This window comes from Arachis duranensis, chromosome 6, assembly GCF_000817695.3.
Source record: "Arachis duranensis cultivar V14167 chromosome 6, aradu.V14167.gnm2.J7QH, whole genome shotgun sequence".
Taxonomy (NCBI): Eukaryota; Viridiplantae; Streptophyta; class Magnoliopsida; order Fabales; family Fabaceae; genus Arachis; species Arachis duranensis.
The window spans coordinates 80,576,776-80,594,022 of NC_029777.3; the positions used below are offsets into that span (position 1 = coordinate 80,576,776).

Consider the following 17,247-nt stretch of genomic DNA (forward strand, 5'->3'; position numbering starts at 1 on the left):
GCGCAATATCAGTCAGCCATAAACCGCCAGTTACTGGATCTAATCCTCCACGAAAAGTAAGAAAATCCGCGTATTTTGACCAATTCAAGGTGAAAAATGGAGTTGCTCCCTCGGCAAAACTGGGATAAAGTTGAGCCAAAAGATCCCGATTCAAGATAAATTCATGAGGAAGTGGAATCTCCTTTGGATCTACTCCAGCATTTAAAAATTGGTTAATTGGTAAAGATACATGTACTTGATGCCCGGCCCAAGAAAGAGATCCAAGTCCTAGTAATCCTGCCAAATGGTGATTCAACATAGATTCTACATCTTGGAACCAAGCCAATTTTGGAGCAGCTTTGTGATAATGAAACCAACCAGCAAAAAGCATTAAGGCTGCAAATACTAATGCACCAATTGCGGTGCAATAAAGTTGTAATTCACTAGTTATTCCAGATGCTCGCCAAATCTGGAAAAAACCGGAGGTTATTTGTATTCCTCGGAAACCCCCGCCAACATCACCATTTAATATTTCTTGGCCCACTATTGGCCAAACCACTTGGGCACTAGGTCCAATGTGAGTTGGATCACTTAGCCATGCTTCATAATTGGAAAAACGAGCACCATGGAAATACATGCCACTAAGCCAAAGAAAGATGATGGAGAGTTGGCCGAAATGGGCACTAAATACTTTTTGGGAAATCTCCTCTAAATCACTAGTATGGCTATCGAAATCATGAGCATCAGCATGTAGGTTCCAAATCCAAGTAGTAGTATCGGGTCCCTTAGCTATTGTTCTTGAGAAATGACCGGGTTTTGCCCATTCCTCGAAAGAAGTTTTTATGGGATCTCTATCTACCAAAATCTTTACTTCTGGTTCCGGCGAACGAATAATCATTGAGTCCTCCTCCTTCCGGACAACACATACAAAGAGACCTGCCAATATAAAAAAAAAAGATTAGTGAACTTTTGAGAGATTTTTATATTGAGTTTCTTTCTTTTCTATCTCCCATCTATCTATTCCAATTTTTTTCTTTAGTTATTCACTAGAACAATTATGATCCGGAAGTTAATCCGGGGCAAGTGTTCGAATCTATTATGACATAAGATATAGGCGCTCAACGGACCTTTTTGAATCCTCTAAAACTCCTTCTGGACTTTGAATTTCAATTCAATAATTTTTTTGTGCAACCTAGGCTAGGGGATTCAGATTTGAATTTGAAATTCAAAGATGGAATTTATTTTATGTCTGTCTTATTAAATAATTTAATAGAAGAGATTATTATGCACTCTATTTCCAATTACGTGAGCAGTCATCAGCATTGCTAGAGGCCATACTGCTATTTCTTTTTAGTTTTTTTGAGTTCTCTTTTTTGAGTTTCACTCTTAATTTTAATAACAGAAAAAAGGCAAATTCTCTGCTGTATCCACATACCATTTATCTCTACAAAATACGAGACGAAAAAGAACGATTTTTTTAGAAGGGATATAATGGAATTTTTGGATTGACTATTACTATAGCCTAATATATTTATATAATAGATATATAGAATATTATTCTAAATTTTCAGTTTTATTGGATGGACTGATGTAGACAACAAACATTTAATTACATTAAATATACATTTAAATACATTAAATATACATTTAAATGAAATATGCATTAAATATTCTAAACTAAATATTAAATATAATAATATATAAATAAGATTATTTAGTAAGATAAATATAGTAAGAAATATAAAAATAAATATGGAAATAATATATATTAAGATATAAGGGTATATAGAATAATATAAATAGAACTAAAAAAAAGTGTTTTTATTAAATTAAGAACGCCCTGACGTTTACTAGATGAGTAAAGAATAGGTGTATGTTCCTGGTATATGTTTATGTCTATAACATTAAATTAAATAGAATATGTAAAAAAGTGAACTCCCTTTTTTTGTGGGGGCTCCCAAAAGAATATTAATAGTTCAATAATATTCGAATGGTTACATTAAATGGTTGAAAGATCAAAAAGTCTCGTCTTGGAAAGTTTAAGGGTGAGAATAGTAAAAAAAAAATCTCGGATACATTACAAAGAGAATCGGACCTCAAGTTGTCTAGAATGATACAATATAAAAGAGTATTTATAGGTACTAAGAGAATCGTAATAATAAAGACGTAATCTCCTATAATAAATATTCAAATATACTAAATAATACTAATTGATCCTAATTATACTCTAACAAAAAATATTATTTACATATTAAAATTAATTATTAAAATTAATCATTATAAATATGTATAATTTAATTTATTTTTAATATATATTTTATATTTTAGTATATATTTTACTCTTATCACCAATTTTAGTGAGTGATTTTTATATATATCTAGTATGAATGCTAGAGAAATATCTTCTTTGACTCTTTCGTGGGTGATTGGATAATGTGACATTCATGACTTAATCAGTGGCTAATTAAGGTGTTTAACAAATGATGTATATATGTTTCTTTTTACGTGTGACATGAGTGTTTTAAAGATAGATTCAACCTTATCGATCCAATCCAAATTGAATCTTCAGATTATCCCAGCCTTATAATTAGATTTGTTAGATATTTCATAAAAAGAGATCTTTCATTTGACAAAAGCGCCATATAAATTATAGTGTTAATAAAATCTTTTAACTTCATATATTTTTTCACAAAGTAATACATATAAAATATTAAATATAAAATTATTATACACTTTTTATATAGCAGTTTAATTTTTTTGTTTAGAAAAAATAATTTGTAATAATATAAATTAACATTAACCAATAACAAATTTTTGAATAAAACTTCGATCTACGACAAATTAATTTCTAACTTGTTAGACCGAACGATATAGTAGAAAACACACAAAAAAATTATAAATTAACATAAAAAGTACTTTCAAAAGAAAAAATTATGATAACTTATATCCAATATTTATAATATTTATTTCATCCAATTAATAAAATGAAGACGTATACATTTTTTTCTCAGTATTATTTGGTTTTAACATTACACCAAATATATATTTTCTATAAGAAAAATCTACCTAACAAAAAATCAAACCTGAAATAGTGTAACAAATATTTTCAAAGAATGCAACAACGTTGCCACAAGATTCCACCACCACCACACAAAGAGTGTATGAAAATATGGCTAAACTAGAGAAAGTGTCTCTCAACATTATTCATCATCTATGGCTCTTCTTCCCTCTCCTCTCAGAACTCTCTTCCATAATATCTCATCCCAACGGTTTCTTCCAAACCCCATCATCACTCTTAATCATACACTCACTCCCTCAAAGGAGATTATGCACCTGAACCACAGTAGAAGCAGCAACTCCATGGCCTTGGCTGTTTCCTACAGATATTTCACTGAGGAGGGAGAAGAGGATGAAGAGGACCACAACTTTGATGAAGCTGTGGCTCTCTTCAATGGTGGAGAGTACTATAAATGCCATGACTATCTTGAAGCTCTTTGGCACAATGCCGAAGACCCTACCAGGACATTGATTCATGGAATACTCCAATGTGCAGTTGGTTTTCATCATCTCTTCAACCAGGTTGTTACTTATATATTGTTCCAAGAAATTCTTATATATTCAAAAAACTGTGTATACTAAAAATGAACTACCAAATCAGCCACCAATACAAAATATATGCTAAAATACAAAATACTAATTGAAAATGAATTAAACATATGTATTTATACACAAATATGTGGTGACAGATTTAAAGACTGATTTTTGGTGTGCGTATAGCATTTTTAATATTGAGAGAGGAAGATACAAGTTTTGCACTATATGTTCAAGAATAGCATGGACCAAAACATTTGGCAAAATGTTTTGTAATACCACACATTGTTTTCTAAGACACCTAAACTATTGATTTTTATTCTTAAATCTTGTTTTGTTGTGTGTCCTGTTATCATCTATTTCCAAATGTTCAGATAAAGTTTAAGAATTTCCTATCTAGTGTCAAAAATCAATTTCTTTAATAAAGGTATGGTTTATGCATGGGTTTTGAGCTACTCTTGTCTAAACAAGATTCTCATGGATGAATAGAATCACAGAGGAGCAATGATGCAGTTAGGAGAAGGACTATGTAAGCTGAGAAAGATGGAGTTCTCAAATGGTCCATTTCAAAAGTTTGAGAGGGAGATCTCTGCTGTGTTGGACTTTATCTACCAGACACAGATTGAATTAGCAGCATGTATGCCATTCTTTAAAACTTTCTAATGCCATGCAATCATCTTGTTCGATTTTCGGGAAATTACGTTTTTCTCCCTTGGATTTGTGCAGGTAGTGAGGATATGTGTGTTGCAATGGATCAAACAGAAAGATCATACCAACTTCTTGGGGAATATGCTGCAGGGCAGCGTGTATATGATCTGGAACTTGGTCATGATGCAATAGTTTACATTGTGTTCTGCCCTCAAGGATCTTATGGCATCACTGAAGCCCCGAGGGTAAAGCTTCCTACACTTAAGGCTACTACTGAACATCTAATGGCCTATGAATACTAGGATACGTTTTCACATGATCAATCTTGTGGCTCAAGGCACATGCAAGATTTGTTCTTGACTCTATATTAGAGAATATGCTATCTCACTTGCCAAGGAATCCCCCTTTGCAAATATTCATCATAGAATTCTGAATTCTAATACCAAGACACTGTTAGTTGAAGTTGCAAATTCTTTTTCTTCTTAACTAGTAGTTCTAGGTTCGATTATTGATTCTTGACTTCTAACTCCTTAGCATAGAGTAAGAAGAAAGTTATGCTTCCTATGAAATCTTAAATGTTCAAACAGGATTACTTTCAACGGAAACATGTGTACCTAAGAAGAATAGTGTAAATTCCAAAGTAAACTTCACAAAATTACAAGCATTTTTTCCACAATCCGCAGTAGGCAAATATTGATGCTAAATTGCTAAGTAATCAAACACATCCTGGTTGAACAAAGAAAAGTAACCATGAGGTTTCATTATAGTAAAGCATTTTATATTGTCTAAAACTATCAAAGTATAAAATGTCAATCTATTGATCAAATAAAAGAGACATTTCCTTTTCTGTTTCTGGCGTTCTGGCTAACAAGTATCGATCGGCTAAGTGGACATTGCAAGATTGCTATGAACATCTATGTCAGAATGATGCCGGAACAAATTACCTACATTAATGGTCAAATCAAGAGAATTAAAAAATAAGCCAAGACAAACATTATTTAGCAGAGTAAGATTTCACAATTAACATGTAAAGAAGTGTTTCCGCACTTAAGCATTTATTTGGGTTTAGTGTAAGAAAATTATAAGTAACGCGAGTGAACTGTGCTTAGACGCTTCGTAAAACCGCACCGATCTACGTTCTTAGGCAAACAACGGCCAAATAGAACCATTTTCTGTATTATTACGATAATATATACAGATTCCTGATTCATCCAAATAGCACTAAACTAGTGGCACTGAAACCAAACTGTATATTCTTATGTTTATTAACTGCCAGCATATGATATGATGAAGATATATTATACAGTGTTCTGGAAGAATAAAACTTTGTAGTTGTGAACTCTATGGTTTCTCATCTTCATCCAACTGAGACACTGTCCATTTCTTTCATTTTCTTTAGATTAAGACAATAAAAACTTCAAACATTTAAAGCTAATGGAACCATGACTGTCATTAGTATAATTGAACCCTTACTTAATCTTGGCAGCCTCAATACTACCACTGAAAGAAGATAATAATTGAAGAGATTAGGAGCACAAATACAATGCACATACATAGAGAGAGAGAGAGAGAGAGAGAGAGAGAGAGAGAACCTGTTTCTTCCTCTTTAAGCAACAGTCAGAGGTTTATAATCACTCTGAGGAGAGCTCCAAAAGCGGAAATACATAAATTGCATCAAAATCTACAAAATATTATCAAGGTCAACCACATCAATCCCTTTTGTCTGCAAACATTTTTGTTCATGGCTCAGTTGGAATATTATTCTATTTGTCTTTTTGCGTGTGTGTGTGTGTGTTTTTGTTCAATTAAACCAAAGAGCTATGTATTCTCTTTTCTTTTCTGTAACAGCATATTCTTCTTAATTCAAATGAAAAGAAAAGATACAGATAAGGGGGAAAGGGGAAAAAAAGAGGGAGGGCAGGGGGAATATTTTCATACGACCTTAGATTTAATATTAATTCTCACCACTTTTCAATGTGTTTCTGTAAGGCTGAAATAATAAACATACGTAACTTTCCAACTTAATTAGCTAAATTCCAAATTATCTTGTTCATCCTACTGCAATTGCATATTGCAAAAGCTGCAATGTCCGCAATCATGACAACGACGACTGCGACTGCATCCGCAACTTTAATTTAAAACCAGATCCTACTAATAACATGCCAAGAAGGATCCACTTTTCTCTAGCAAGATTTGTTATAAGATAAATTCACAGAAAAGGATACAAAGCCATCTAGAAGGACACATCCTCCTGCATCCACTAGCCATGGTAGATTTGGTTTGATTCTTGACCATTCCAAGCTGATCACAAGTATGCTAAAATAAAAGAAAAAGAAAAAGGAAAAGAAAAAAGATGTTCATGTTCTTTCAGCATATGTGATAATTTAATCCTATCCTTTATTTTTTGGCTGGCCAAATTCATTGGTACTAAGATTTAAATTAGAGAAGATAATATAAACCAGAAGCATACCTTCCAACATAAGTGGCATTCCCCATTAAAGCAAAAAGAAACATCAAAGGATTGAGGCCCTGTATATTATAATTGGAAATTTAGATTCTGCAATGTTAGTTAATTGATTCCGGTTCATACATAAAGAATCTCAACCTTAATAGTTAAGAGTCCCTAACCTCAGCATGACCTCTTCTGATCTGAAAAAGATTGATGAGAATTTTGTGTCACTATAACTAATCAGACCATGATCTATCTTATCATTAGCACATAAAAATAAAAGGCAGCCCGGTGCACAAGCATCCACGTTAACGCAGGGTCCGGGAAAGGGCCTCAACAAAGGGTGTAATATACGCAGCCTAACCTGATAATTACATCAGTGGTTGTTTCCACTGCTTGAAACCCGTGACCTTGAGGTCACATGGAGACAACTCAACCGTTGCTCCAAGGCTCCCCTTCATTAGCACATATAAATAATTTTAAATATAAAAAAATTTCAACCAAAGGCAGTAGAAAATATAACTCACATTCAGACATATTTGAGGCAGCCTTCCACCCAAATATATAAATGTCATTGCCCAACCAAGTAAGGTCCCGAGGCTTCCTGCTAAACCTTCTTCTAGCATCTGCTCGCCACCAACCTTCATTTGCAGAAAGAATTTATTACCGATAGGATAAGTGAAATCCCTTTGTTTTTCTTTTGACATATTTGAAAGTTGAAAATCAATGAGCTTAGATGCTGCTTAAAATTGAATTTTAGTCATTCAGAGAAATATTGTCATTCACCCTGAGTTGTGACACATAAATTTACTAAAAAGTTGTCAGCAATACTAGAATTCAGAGAACCTAGAGATAGAAAGAGAAATGGATATTAGGGTCTTTACACTACTGAGTCAGTTATGACTCTGTTATAGTGACAGTTGTCAGTAACTGTCAATTCTGTTATGAACAGTATTCTAACACTGCAGTCCCTACACTGCACCTCCAATTCTATTAAATGCATTACCTGAAAGAGCTTTCTTCCAACATAAATCACAACTTCTTGTCTTGGGTTGGAGATCAAGGGGTCAATTCTTCTATCCAGTGATTTAAGGAAGTTGATAGCACCAAGAAAAGTTAATGTTGACACCTGAACCAAGCTTAGATGGGATTATATTTCAATATTAGCACTGTGGCAGTTATATACAATTGAGGTGGGATAAATAGACTGTTTACCAAACAAAAAGTACTCTTGATCTTTATAGCTGGCGCAGATTGTCGGATGGCAGCTGAACCGAGCAGACCCTCATGTATGGAGCCTACATAAGAGGATGTTGGTGATGCTCTTTGGGCTAAGACAGATCCTGCTGTTGGTGTAAAACTCTTAGACAAATATCTTGCTGACCTAATTTATTCAAAACAACATAAGCTTATCAATAACAAGTTTTCAATATTTCAAGCAACATTTTGCTTGTAGATCACTAAGAACACATAACACACTATTAATAACAAATAATGTGCTCCGTTTTAATCCTATCTCTTTGTGACATATATAAGGATTAGAATAGGATCAACTTTTCCCTGCATTGACTACTTGAACAAATCACTAACCATGTAATTCCTAAATGATCCTCTAAAATGAAAGATATCTTGATTTTAAACTTATATAACTCCTTGAAACCCAAATTTTCAAATTATATACTGCCCAAGATTGATGGAATCAGACATAATCATGTATAAAAGAACAACAAACTGATAGGGAGATTCAGGTTGACCAAGAAGTTAAAGCACAAGAATGCATTCGAGTAGATTTAAAGGAGAAGGATTAGTTACTGGTAGAATAATTCTGAATTGGGACTTTGAGGTTGTCCTGGAAAAGGAATAGGAGAACTCATTTTAGCACCATCACTGAAATCATCATATTCATCATTATGCTCAGCATCACTAGCTTTTTGCTCTGCACTGTTGCTTCGTCTAAATATTTCTGATGTCTCAGGCTGCCCATAGGAAATTAAAAGAATCTGTTATCCCACAAACTTCCCCAAAATAGTGTAGTTATGACATAGTATGTTGTTACTGAACAACATTTTCCAACCACTTCGTATGATCTAATACTCTTATTCTGTCATTTAGACATTTACTGTGTTTGCTTCTATTCACATTTCTTAAGAGATCTCAACTTTTCTTTTTCCAGTTTTGGAAAGGTAATGATGATCAGCAAACACATACAAGATGAAATGTTAACATGCAATCATAAAAGTAAGAAGTTTGCACCTCGTGCTGTCTCTTGTACTTTTGTCCATGATATATGTGCTCATAATAAATGGTTTGCGAACCAAGTGCAATGGTTATTATGGTATAAAGCTGCATATTAATACATCATGAGAAAGGTCACATAAACTAGCTGAGGCTGCAAAAGGCATATTAAAATAAAAATTAATTTCATAATCCCTTGGTCTTCATCTAGAATACTTACCACTGCCACATATAACTGAGTTGGAAGCTGCACCAGATAAAATGAAAGCAATCACTAAGCATGAATTTAAGTATGATCAATTATGGATTGCCATTTGGCGGGCATACGATATACTATAGATTCAGCAAGAACACCATTCAGAAAATGGATACACAAAAACTTATGATAATCCTGACAGTATGGGCAGCATAATCACACATGCAGTTGGATTAAATTTAAAATCTCAAACATGAATATGATACAACTTATAACAAACAAGAGCTACTTCTAAGTATTACTTTTAAGTAAACTAGTATTTTCCCAAGAAAAGCCAAGAGTTCAAAATGAAAGTAGTATTCCTTTGCAAACTAGTAATTATCTGAGAGTTTTAGATAAAGACTGTTGGTGTGCTGGAACTAAAGTGAACTGAAATAGTTGTATTATACTAGGAGTGTATCCTTGGTTTATTTGTCTGAACACACAGACACAATACTGAAAGTCTTCTCTCCGCCTATCTCTTTCAACAGTAATGAGTATTTTTTTTGGAGAAAAGATTTTCGGTTATCATGTTAAATATGTAGAGTGTTTTCAGAAAAATGTCAAATACAAAAGATTTAATGTCTAGTGTTATCATCAAAGATACATTTTTCACCATAAGTAAGAAAAATATCTAGTGAGACAAGTAAGAAATCCAGTACTGTTGATGTGACTCTATTCAGGAAAATAGAGCAAACTCTTAAGCTTATCGCTCCAACATACAGGCTACTTGTTATAGCATTACAAGAAAAAATAAACACTCACAGTTGCAGGCTCAAGAATGCATCCCAAGAGGTTGAAGATATCTCTGCCAGTAAAAAATAAACTGAATCAGAATACTGAGATTCATCTCACACCACATGTGTAGTGTAGATTCAAATAATAGACCAGCAGAAACACAGTAGATTAAATATGAGTGGTTAATAACTTAATAGCTACAAAGAATAAAGTTAATAGTTAATTTACCCGATTACCCATGTGAACAAGAAAGTGAGAGAGAGACCCTTAGCAGATTTTGCAGTGTAGTTTGTGATTATTTGAGGTATCTCAGCAATAACCCAAACAATGACACTGATTACACCTAAAATGTAAGAAGCTGTCTCCCTTGTACTGCTGCTCATGTGGTATAGAGAGAAGCCCTCTAAGGCTCTCATAGTCATTGTTGCGTCAAATTAGAGGAACCTTGTTTGTTTCTCCACAATCCTGAAAACCAGGTGAAGAAGGGAACATAATAAATCAGCAGCACAGAATCTTCTTTGAATATAGCACTAATCTAATCACATGAAAGTTGACTCATATTTGCTGCATAACAAGCCAAAAATGTGCCAAATAAAATAAAACAGTATACAACCTTGGCAATAAACTATAATCAAGCAATAATATATAATATAAAAGGAATCTTGAGTAATAATGCTTACCTTTTGCAAAGTAAGAAAGCTATAAAGGTGTTTTAATTTGTGTTTTGATTTTGTATGTTTTTCCTTTTTAGAATTTTGTTACCTGTCTTTATATTATATTTTTTTTCCTTTACAAAATCCTGAAAGTAAAAGATACAAAAGCAAAACCGGAAAATATTTTCACAAAGCAAACTATTGCATGTCATTACTTAGAACTTGTTTGGGTGAGCTTCTAAGAAAAGATCTTTTTTCGAGTTGTCTTTTTCTAAAAGATCTTATGAAAAAGTAAAAGTAATTTTATGTTTGGATATCTCATGTAAAAATATCTTTTTATCTATCAATTATGTTTTGGTATAATAATATAAAAGTACCCTATTAATACCATAATTGTGACACCAATTATCATACATGGTGGAATCAACTATATAAATCAAATCATGATATTATATGTTATCATAAATGATATTTACATGTAAATCATATTCAAAGACGTAAATGATCCCGTATGAATACAAAAATATGGAAAAATTTTTAGCATAGCACAAACCATAAACTAACAGAGAAGAAGGTGCAACAAAAAAGATAATAAAATGTTATTACTTATCTCAAATAGTGTGATATTTCTGGAGGCATTGGTAACCGAAAAAAAAAAGCAATTAAGGCGTAGGAGATAAAAGTATCTGGAAAGGAGTACAATATTCTCAAGCTGAAGCATCCATTATTATAGGTTTCTACTTTACGAATTGCTTTGGTGTTATTTATAAGATGAACCAAATTGCGAAGCAAATTGAAGTTTGTACCCAAAAATCCTAAAGGGGATAATCAAAGAAGAATATAGATTGAAATTCAAATGCAACAATTAAACATAGGGGAAAAAAATCATGCAAACACAAGATTAGTAACATGATGAAATGAGCGTTAACAGAAAATTAATCGTTGTTGATAATAAATGATCCAATAATGCGTACAATGCATGCACAGGGGAAAATGAACTCCATACCCAGAAAGAAAGGAACGACGCAAAATAATGGAGTTGCTTACCGACCTCAGCAGTCAGGGTTTATAATAAGTCCCGAAAATTATTAGAAGATACCAAATAAGTCCCGAAAATTATTAATATGTTTAAATTATTAATATTGTTTATAGAAAAGTATAAGAAAACAATAAGAATACAACAATAGAGTAAAAAAAATTAAAATCATAAATTATATTATTTATTAATTATTTTTAATTTTAAATTTTAAAATTAAAAAAAAAAGATTAACAATATTCTTTAGTACTCTAATAGAATTAATAGAATCATAATACAAAGTAAAAAAAATATTCTATACAAAAAAGAAATAACAATAACAGTAAAAGAACTCATATAAAAAAACAGAAGTTTTATAAAAAATAATATGCATAAGAAAGTATTAAAAAGATATATTATAAAAAAGAAAATAATAAATATATGAATAATAAAGGGTATAATTGGTAGATAGAACATAAAGTTTAATCCAACGTGAAAAACTGAACGGAAAAGCTAGAATTTTTAGCTTTTGATAAACGTGGGTTGAAGATAAAAATCACTTCTACGTTTACAGAATAAAACCATTGCCAAACATGAAGATGAAGCGTTCAAGGAGCTCAAACGAGCTTTTCTCTTCTCCAACGTAAATCCAAACACACCCTAAACTAAGGTTTGGTTTGGTAAAGCTTTTTGAAAAGGTGTTTCTGCTTTTTATAAGCTCAAACTCCTCATTTTGTGTTTGGTAAATAAAAAAGATCATGTGTTTGTGCTTGATTTAATACTTGCATTTATGTCTATTATAGTATTTTTAAATTTTAAAAGCTATTTTACTAAACACAATTGATGTTACTTATAAGCTATTCTTTATTTGATTTACCAAACATAAATGCTACAACTTTTAAAAAGTCATCTTTTAAAAGTTAACTTTTATAAGCTACTTTTGAAAAGTAAAAGTTTTACCAAACTAAGCCTAAGAGTCCTGTTAGGGAAGACTATTTGTACAAATGGGCTATTGCGTTACAAAACATCTTCCCAAAAGCTTAAACTGATTTTGGGGTTCACAAAAGATCAAATTTTTGACCTTTTAGATCTAGAGCTCTAATACCATGTCATGATACCACTCATCCCAAAAGCTTCATCTGATGGAAAAAGGTAACACTAATGGTTATATCTCTAATACTCCCTAAACCTCCATTGTACACATTGTACCAATATTCCATTGGCTCCTCATACTTTCACTTAAACTAAATCACAATTGGCACTGTTACTCTCAACTTCACGCTAATTTACCATTCTCCATTTGTGATCTTCGGTCCGCAGACTCACCCTTGGTGCCGTTGCACTTTCTTGTTATCTGGTCCAATGTCGCCCAGCCTCCCGTCACTATAGCCCAGCTTCCCGCCGAAGCCTCTCCTCTTCCCGCCGAAGCCTCTCCTCATCCCGCTTGCCGTAGCAATGTCAGATCGCTCCGCGGTAACACCATGTATCCTCCTTTCCGCTGCCAGCCGTGCAGACCTCATCACAGCCCTCACCTTCACCGTCGCAGCCTCACCTTGCGCAGCAGTTCCGTTGACATCCAGGGGCATACGTAGCAACATTTTCATATGTGCATCACCCTCACATGCACGTAAATGGAGTCCATCCCTCCGTAGCCACACTCGTGCATTCCTTTGCTACAATAGCCCCGGCTGTGCCGACGCCACCACAACCCCCCTACCGACACCGTCGTAGCCTCACCATGCATGGTAGTTTCCTTCGCAGACACAACCACACCCGCGCCTTCTTCCTCGTGTAACACCTTACCATACAGAGCCTTATATTTAAGTCATGCATGAGATAGAGGTGGTGAGGTATTATGACCTCTAAAGTAAAGTTATATATATATATTGAAAAAAATTTATAAATAGGAGCCTTTGAAGAAAATGGTAAAGCAAAATCGTTAAATCGAAAAGCGCAACAATCACGAAGCGATAAAGTAAACGAAGCAACGTAAAAGTAAGCTAACATGGATATAGACAAAAGAGGCTTCCAAGGTACAAATATCAAAGCTCAAAACTCGGCTCTCGAAGACTAAACCGGCCAGAGCACATAAATGTATATACATATATATAAGAGAACCCAAAAGAATCCCAAAATATAGAGTTACAAAACATGTTTCTCCAAAATAACCTCTAAGAGAAAGTTGATACATCATATATATAATAAGTGGAGATAATAAGAATCTATATAAGTACATATAACCAAAATAAAGTCCCAACAGCTCAAAGATCTTTGCTATCAAAAGCTTCCAGCATGCCTCAGCGAGGTGCCTCACGTCCTGCATCTGAAAATCACAAAATCCGCATGGAATGAGAACCGGAGGTTCTCAATTTGGTAACAGTGTCCACATATCTAACATATCATGTCTCGGGAAAGCTGACAACATTGAGAGTGCGTGCCGATTTCGAATCAATCAAAACAAGAATCAATTCGTTAGTAGCATAGTCAAAACCAATAATGAACTCTCACGGTCAAATGTTAAATTCAAATTAAAGTAACCGAGATCAAGAGTAACTCAACCTCGGGTCGTTCTCCCTAGGAATGCAATTGAAGTGTTATACGCTTTCGGTTGTTAGAAGAAAAGGGGGGCTTTGGAAATCAAAGAACTAAAGATTAAAAGAACTTAACAAATAAAGGAACTAAGGAATGATCAAAATTAGAATGAATGCAAGTAAAAAGGAAAACAAGATCAAAACTAGTGAAAATACTATAAATGTATAACGAAGCCTTGACTTGGAAATGAGGATCCAAGAAATCCTATCATCGCCATAACCACAACTATGGTAATTATCTTGAGTTAATCTCGCTTAGTTAACCCCAAACATCGAGGAGTAAGTCAAGCAAGTATAATTGACCTTAATCCATAAGTCCTAACCAACTTACCAAACTAGTTGATAAAAGCCTAGCTTTAATGGAAACAAGAGTCAACTAATTACCCAAGAATTATCACTAAATGTCGAACATTATGACTCTAGTATCCTAGGAACTCAAACCTCAAGTCAAGGTGTGAAAATCTACTCAAAAGTCATAATTGGCATTTTCACAAACACCTTGTGGGCATAAAAATAAAACATGGAACATTGCAAAGACAAATAAAAGCTATAACCAAATATTCACAAAACCAACTATAAACAAGTAATCAAGCATGTATAAAGTATAAAACATAAAATTCATCCATCAAAACTTCAAGAACTCAAAATTTCAAATATTAACAAGTAACTTGAACCAAAGAGAAATAAAAGCAAAAGTGATATAATTAAAAAGAAATTAAAGAGTACTTGACGATCTGATTTCTATCGGTAAAGAAATTCACAAATATAATCGCATTGTAAGTATAGTTTCTAAACCAACAGAAAATTCTTTCGTACAAAAGTTTTGGTTGTCACATAAGCAAATCCAATAAAATTTATAACCGAAGTATTCAAACCTCGGGTCATTTTCTCAAGGAATTGCAGGGAGGTGTGTTTTATTATTGGTTATGGAAAATAGTATTGTTGGGTTTTTGAAAGGGCTGAACAAGAGAAATAAATTGCAAGAAAAATAAATTAATAATTAAGAAAATCTCTTGGCAAGGTATGAGAACTGGAAATCCTATCCTAGTTATCCTTATCAGGTGTGATGAGAATTGGATTTTGCTCCTACTTGGTCAACCTCTAACTATGAAGGTATGTTAAGTGGATAAATCAATTTGATTCCTCAAGTCCTAGTCTTTCCCTTGGAAAGACTAGAGTTAGTGGAATCCAAATTAATTAGCAAAGAATTCCAATTTTCAGTCAACACCTCGAGTTTGATAAGTCAAGCATCACCAATTACTTAACCAAAGCCAAAAGTGTAAAAAGCTAAATAAAAATCATAAGTCTAAAATACCTCGATTTATATTAATAAAAAGAAATCAAATCTAACATGGAAAAGTTCATAAATTAAATTGGGAAAATAAATAAAAGGACATTGAACCTGGAAATTGAGAAGTAGGAATCCTAATCCTAATCCTAATCCTAAATCCTAAGAGATAGGAGAGAGCATCTCTCTCTAAAAACTACATCTAATCCTAAAATTATGAAGTATCAGCTTATGCTATGTCTCCCTTGAGTTTCTACACGTTTCCTGGCTTTATTCTGTGTTTCTGGGCCAAAAACTGGATCAAAACGCAGCCCAAAATCGTCCTCAGTGTGTTCTGAATTTTCTGCAGATCGCGCATGTCACGCATACACGTCATTCACGCGTGCGCGTCATTCAGCATTTTTCTTGCCACGCGTACGCGTTGTCCACACATTCGCGTCATCTGTGCAGACTCCAATACATGCGTTTGCATCAGGCACGCGAATGCGTCACTGTGATTTTCTCCATTTCACACGGTCGCGTGAGCCATGCGTCCGCGTCGGTGTTCGCTGGTCATCTCCTTAGTTTTTTGTGTTCCTTCCAGTTTTGCAAGCTTCCTCTACATTCTCTAAGCCATTCCTGTCCTATGAAGCCTGAAACACTTAACACATGGATCACGACATCGAATGGTATAAAGGAGAATTAAAATACGTAATGAAAAGATCTCTAGGAAGCAAGTTTTCAACCATAGAACTAAACTAGGAAGGAATTGTAAAGTCATGCAAATTATATGAATAAGTGAGCAAGAATTTGATAAAAACTACTCAGTTAAACACAATATAAACCATAAAATAGTGGTTTATCAACCTCTCCGCACTTAAACATTAGCATGTCATCATGCTTAGCTTAAGGAGATAAAACAAATGAGTAGGAAAAAGCAAGATTCATGCAATGAAACCTATGAATGTGAATGCAACTACATGCTAAGACGTCCCTATCTACTTGGTTAAAAGCAAACAAATTCTCCAAGACAAATAAAAACCAAATTCCACTAATTCAAATTATATAGTGAAAACAAGTAAACTTGTAAGAAGATAGCTCATGAAAGCAGGGAACATAGAATCAAGCACTGAACCCTTACTGGTAGTGTATATCACTCTAACTCTCAAGTGTCTAGGGTCAATCACTCTACTCTTCTCTAATCATGCTTTCTAAACAATGTTCTTCATCTAACCAATCAACAAATATTTAATGTATCAATGCAAATATCATGAGGTCTTTTCAAGGTTGTAATGGGGCTAAGGTAAGGGTGAGGGTATATATATATGGCTAAGTGAGCTATAAATTGAATCATTGAATAGCCTAAGCTCTCACCTAACACACACACATACACTCTATGTAACTCTAATTTCATGCCTAGCTACCCATAATTCTTACTTTTGTATCACATACTCATGTACCAAATATTTCTTTAATTTCACCACATATGCATTGATCTTTCATTAAACTTAGCATTGGGGTAATTTTGTCCCCTATTTATTTATTTATATTATATATATTTTTTTCTTCTTTTTTTTTGAAAATATACAAGTAAACATAACATATCAATGCACATGGACTTTTAATTTTTTTGGTCTCACATGAGTAGGTACCCAAATTCCCAATATTAAAATAAATTAGAAACATGATTGATGAGCGGATAATTTATACGCTTTTTGGCATTGTTTTTATATAGTTTTTAGTGAGTTTGAGCTACTTTTAGGGATGTTTTCATTAGTTTTTATGTTAAATTCACATTTCTGGACTTTACTATGAGTTTGTGTGTTTTTCTGTGATTTCAGGTAAA

The 17,247-nt window shown here is 33.4% G+C and overlaps 3 protein-coding genes across 5 annotated transcripts in view; 1 reads left to right on the plus strand and 2 right to left on the minus strand.

Annotated features, from left to right (window-relative positions):
* Window positions 1-1,297, minus strand: part of LOC110273024 (photosystem I P700 chlorophyll a apoprotein A1-like) — a 4,960-nt gene extending 3,663 nt beyond the window's left edge. Inside the window, exon 1 of the mRNA XM_021125857.2 lies at window positions 3-1,297. Within this exon, the coding sequence (XP_020981516.1) occupies window positions 3-877 (875 nt within the window). The 5' untranslated portion in view covers window positions 878-1,297. The remainder of the gene's footprint in view (window positions 1-2) is intronic.
* A 1,819-nt stretch (window positions 1,298-3,116) lies between these two features.
* LOC107494187 (uncharacterized) lies at window positions 3,117-4,680 on the plus strand. Its single transcript, XM_016115227.3, has 3 exons — window positions 3,117-3,558; window positions 4,060-4,207; window positions 4,297-4,680. The coding sequence occupies exons 1-3, from the start codon at window positions 3,193-3,195 to the stop codon at window positions 4,518-4,520; spliced, it is 738 nt and encodes a 245-aa protein (XP_015970713.1). The 5' UTR covers window positions 3,117-3,192; the 3' UTR covers window positions 4,521-4,680.
* A 162-nt stretch (window positions 4,681-4,842) lies between these two features.
* On the minus strand, window positions 4,843-11,614 carry LOC107494186 (probable vacuolar amino acid transporter YPQ1). Of its 3 annotated transcripts, XM_016115224.3 has the most exons (14): window positions 11,535-11,614; window positions 10,104-10,340; window positions 9,903-9,945; window positions 9,123-9,149; window positions 8,921-9,010; window positions 8,480-8,643; window positions 7,883-8,051; window positions 7,674-7,796; window positions 7,195-7,308; window positions 6,847-6,867; window positions 6,689-6,747; window positions 6,444-6,534; window positions 5,811-5,899; window positions 4,843-5,162 (listed from the first exon to the last, which is right to left on the minus strand). In XM_016115224.3, exons 2-13 carry the CDS (start codon window positions 10,295-10,297, stop codon window positions 5,825-5,827), a joined length of 1,170 nt encoding a protein of 389 aa, XP_015970710.1. In that variant the 5' UTR covers window positions 10,298-10,340; window positions 11,535-11,614; the 3' UTR covers window positions 4,843-5,162; window positions 5,811-5,824. The 3 variants fall into 3 exon arrangements, 2 of the variants coding, with proteins under 2 accessions (XP_015970710.1, XP_052119366.1); XM_052263406.1 differs by lacking the exons at window positions 9,123-9,149; window positions 11,535-11,614 and having other exon boundaries at window positions 10,104-10,467; XR_002364004.2 differs by lacking the exons at window positions 4,843-5,162; window positions 5,811-5,899; window positions 11,535-11,614 and having other exon boundaries at window positions 6,517-6,534; window positions 6,824-6,867; window positions 10,104-10,467.
* Window positions 11,615-17,247: the final 5,633 nt, after the last annotated feature.